The 3,852-nt window shown below is 42.9% G+C and overlaps 1 protein-coding gene across 1 annotated transcript; it reads right to left on the bottom strand.

The window, feature by feature from the left end:
- Window positions 1-3,852, bottom strand: LOC118494685 (low choriolytic enzyme-like). The gene is made up of 7 exons (XM_035999196.1): window positions 3,753-3,852; window positions 3,457-3,480; window positions 3,235-3,355; window positions 2,970-3,148; window positions 448-529; window positions 195-319; window positions 1-90 (listed from the first exon to the last, which is right to left on the bottom strand). Coding segments are annotated over exons 1-7 (549 nt in total). The 5' UTR covers window positions 3,769-3,852; the 3' UTR covers window positions 1-88.

Raw genomic sequence — 3,852 nt, 5'->3', positions numbered from 1 at the left:
ATTGGCTGTGGTGCTGATGAGTTCAGGGCTGCAGCTTCTGTTGGTCAGGGAGCCTCTGATCGTCTGTCAGCACATCTGAAAATGATTCTTCTGTAACAGTGAAACAGCACATAGGGGGATTAGGTCCAAACTCAATGTTGAATACATGTGTATATGTATATTTATTTTTATAATGTGCTCATGTGGACACTCACAGCACTTGTAGAGAGTGTTGAGCCTGGCTTTGTCGTTGCGACTCATCTCCTTGGCGTTGCCAAAGGACACGTTGGGGTCGGGGATGGGGACCATGGTGGGCTGGTTGTTCTTGGAGAAGGCAGTCCTGCAAGAGGACACAGAGCAGTTAGAAGGGAGCACCACACACACACACACACACACACACACACACACACACACACACACACACACACACAGAGAGCGCAGGGAAGAAGTGAAGCCAGCTGTTCTTACCTGTGGTACTGCATGACAGAGTTGTAATCGTAGGGAGTGCCCTGGTTCAGGGTGGCGATCTTTCTAAAGTTGTGCTCCATTCCTAAAAAAATAAAAAAGAATAAAGTTAAGATTTGCTAAAACGTGGTGTTTCCCCTGGCTGTGTGATGTTCAGGCTCTTTTTGTCCACTAGGAGGAACCAGGGACCCACCATACTTATATTGCAAACAAGATGGGAAGAGACATTTCAATTATTCCCATATGAAGCAAAAGTTTCTTTTATATTTATATTTTTTCAGAAAATAATGTTTTTCTTAAATGTGTGAAATCAATACACAGACATAGATTTTAAGGTCCCATGGCATGAAAAATTCACTTTATGAGGTTTTTTAACATTAATGTCTTGTGAGCTAAAACGGGTATCACTGTCACTGTGTTACGAGCCAAAGCATTAAGAGATTGTTGTAGCAACCAACGTAATAATAACTTAGATTAATATAGCGCATAGCGGGAGGAGGCCTCGGGGAAGACCCAGGACTAGGTGGAGGGATTATATCTCCAACCTGGCCTGGGAACGCCTCGGGATCCCCCAGTCGGAGTTGGTTAATGTGGCTCGGGAAAGGGAAGTTTGGGGTCCCCTGCTGGAGCTGCTACCCCCGCGACCCGTTACCGGATAAGCGGATGAAGATGGATGGATGGAATATAGCGCATTTCATAAAACCCATGGACGCTTTACACAAATACAGGGGGACAAGGGAAAAGAAAATAGTAAGCCAACTCAAACACAGACTAAAAGGAATAAAACGTCTGCGCTAAATGGAAGAGGGACGTAATTTAATGTTGGCTACTGACGTACAACCACATTGCGCATTGTTAAGTTATTTTATGAATGAAATAGACATTACATACCTAAGTTTTTTGGTCATTTACAATCCTGTAATTGTTTCCATCTGCTAAAAGCCTGACTAAAAGTGACTTGCGTTATCGCCCATTCTCTTTCACTTTCCGTTTTAGCTTTTAGTTGTTCTTCGTTTAATTTCCTTCTTTTCTGTGATGGTCATGCCCCAGTATCAGCCATAACTACAACAGATAACTTCAAATAAAATTAAAATACAATTAGACCTATATAAAGATATCTGCTTCCTTTTACCTGGCTCCACTCATAGACAGTATATAAGAGTGGACCAACATATCCCGTTGCTCTGGACGGAGACCAGTGAAGGCCCTTAGAAGCACTTTTCCGGTGAGCGCTGAGCGTTACTGCGCAGCCTCCAACTGAGAGAGTCGACGTAAATGTGACGTGAGCAACCTGTCTGAAAGTTGGAAGTCTTCTGGTAGCTGTGCCAAGAGAAATCTCAATCATTCCCAATCTAGCAGAGACGGAGAGCGTAGGTATATGTAAGGAGATAACATAGGCACAGGCTAATTATTGCTAACTAAAATGCTAGTTAACATTAGTAATTGCACTTAAACAGCTAATGTGAGACGAAACTGCCTGCGCACTTCTCCTGTACTATACGGTAATTCCTCTACTATGCCGACAGTAAGTCGCGTGGTTATGACACAATCGTTAGCCTATTTTTATAAAAACGTCTGCTACGGAGCCATAACATGAAGTACAAGGTAATGGAGCCTTTTGTACATTGTCGTGTTTCTTTAGAAATAAACAATGGACAAATAGAGTCTTTAAACGCTTCAGATGTAAAGTTATTCGCTGTCAAAGTGGCGCCAAAATGAATGGCAGTCAATGGAATGCTAACGGGGGGTGATCGCTTTGTAGCATTAAAATGGCGCCATAGGAGGTTCGCGGTCCGAGGAGAGGCTTACCCCCTTGGCTCCACTGGTTGGATACACTAACAGGCTTTTCCTGTGTTACACAGAAATCTGTGACCCGTCAGAATGTGTGCTCTGTAGTGCCGCCTACCTGCCGCAAATTATTCTGTGATTTCGCAGGAAAAATCGGACCAGGGCAGATGCCTTTCTAAAGATGCCTCTTCTAAAAATAGCGTTCTTTTCACTGTTAAAAAGTTACATATAGTCACTTTAAATGTAAATGTGTTCTAGTTTCTTCACTCCTGTGACAGTAAACTGAACATCTTTGAGTTGTGGACAAAGCAAGACATTTGAGGACGTCATATGGGCTTTTGAAAACACTGATCGACATTTTTTCAGCATTTGCTAAATCAAAAGATTAATTTGACAATGATAATAAGTATTAGTTGCAGCACTCTTTGAGATATGAAAGTGCCATTTGCAGTTAGCCCCCCTTTAAGAGTGGCATGAGAATAAGAACAAAAGCAGAACTGTGAGGTCTATGAGGTTGTATTTTCAGTGTATTTGTTCACAAGGTTTATCCATGAAATGGATAACATATAACATAATAAAAATTAGCCTGCATGTTTTTGGTGGAAACAAATCACATGCTATCACATGTCAGCTAAATGACATGTAATGTAATATGAGTGTGTCTTATGTGATTGTACTTGTCCGCAGTTTACTGGGTTTCCTCTGAAACCAGTCTGAATAATAACCAGCTCCCTTACCAGACTGAACGTTTTGCAGCAGGACTTTGATGTGGTTGTCCCTGTCAGAGCGGGTCTGTTCATGGTTGAAGCCCAGAGCGTGGAGCAGCTCGTGCTGCACCGTGCCATGGTAAAGGCATCCCCTGCGGGCCAGAGACACCACCTGCTTCCCACCACGACGGCCAACGAAGGAGTAGCAGCTGGACAGGAGCACAGAGGAGTTGAAGAACACTGAAGTGTGAGCAAAGCTTCCAACTCAAAGTCTTCTATAACATCACTTTCTTACCCATTCTGGGACTCGATGCTCAGCCAGTCACGGTCGCTGCTTCTGCTTGGCCTGAAGCGGATGCAGGAGAAGGAAGAGAAGGACTCCAGTCCACGGGTGATGATAGCCTTCTCCCGGTCGGCTGCCAGAACCACAGCCAACCACATTTAGCTTCTTACCATCCCACAGCACACAATATTTAGCTTCTTATCATCACAGAGTACACAACATTTAGTATCTGACCATCCCACAGCACACAACATTTAGCTTCTTACCATCACTTAGCACACAACGTTTAGCTTCTTAGCATCTGACAACACACACCATTTAGCTTCTTACCATCACCTAGCACACAACATTTAGCTTCTTAGCATCCCATAGCACACATTATTAAGCTTCTTAGCATCCCACAGAACTCGAACAAGCACGATACTGACCCTAATATTTGACAACTTTTATTTTCTGGAAATTAGATTGGAAAAAGACAATCTCTTTATTATTCACAACAGCAGATTCCATTTAAAGAGCCGCTATTATACTCCTTTTCAGCATCATATTTGTATTCTCGGGGTCTACTGGAATAGGTTTATATGCTTTGATGTACAAAAAACAATGTTTCTCATGCTGCAGCTCCTCTGC

This window comes from Sander lucioperca, chromosome 3, assembly GCF_008315115.2.
Source record: "Sander lucioperca isolate FBNREF2018 chromosome 3, SLUC_FBN_1.2, whole genome shotgun sequence".
In the NCBI taxonomy this organism is placed as follows: Eukaryota; Metazoa; Chordata; class Actinopteri; order Perciformes; family Percidae; genus Sander; species Sander lucioperca.
This window is presented reverse-complemented; position numbering and strand designations above follow the sequence as displayed.

Excerpts from the sequence above, each read along its gene's own strand:
- LOC118494685 (XM_035999196.1), bottom strand. Across the intron at positions 530-2,969 it reads GCTGCAAAACGTTCAGTCTG|GAATGGAGCACAACTTTAGA; the intron begins GTAAGGGAGCTG and ends TTATTTTTTTAG. Across the intron at positions 320-447 it reads TCTGTCATGCAGTACCACAG|GACTGCCTTCTCCAAGAACA; the intron begins GTAAGAACAGCT and ends GTCCTCTTGCAG.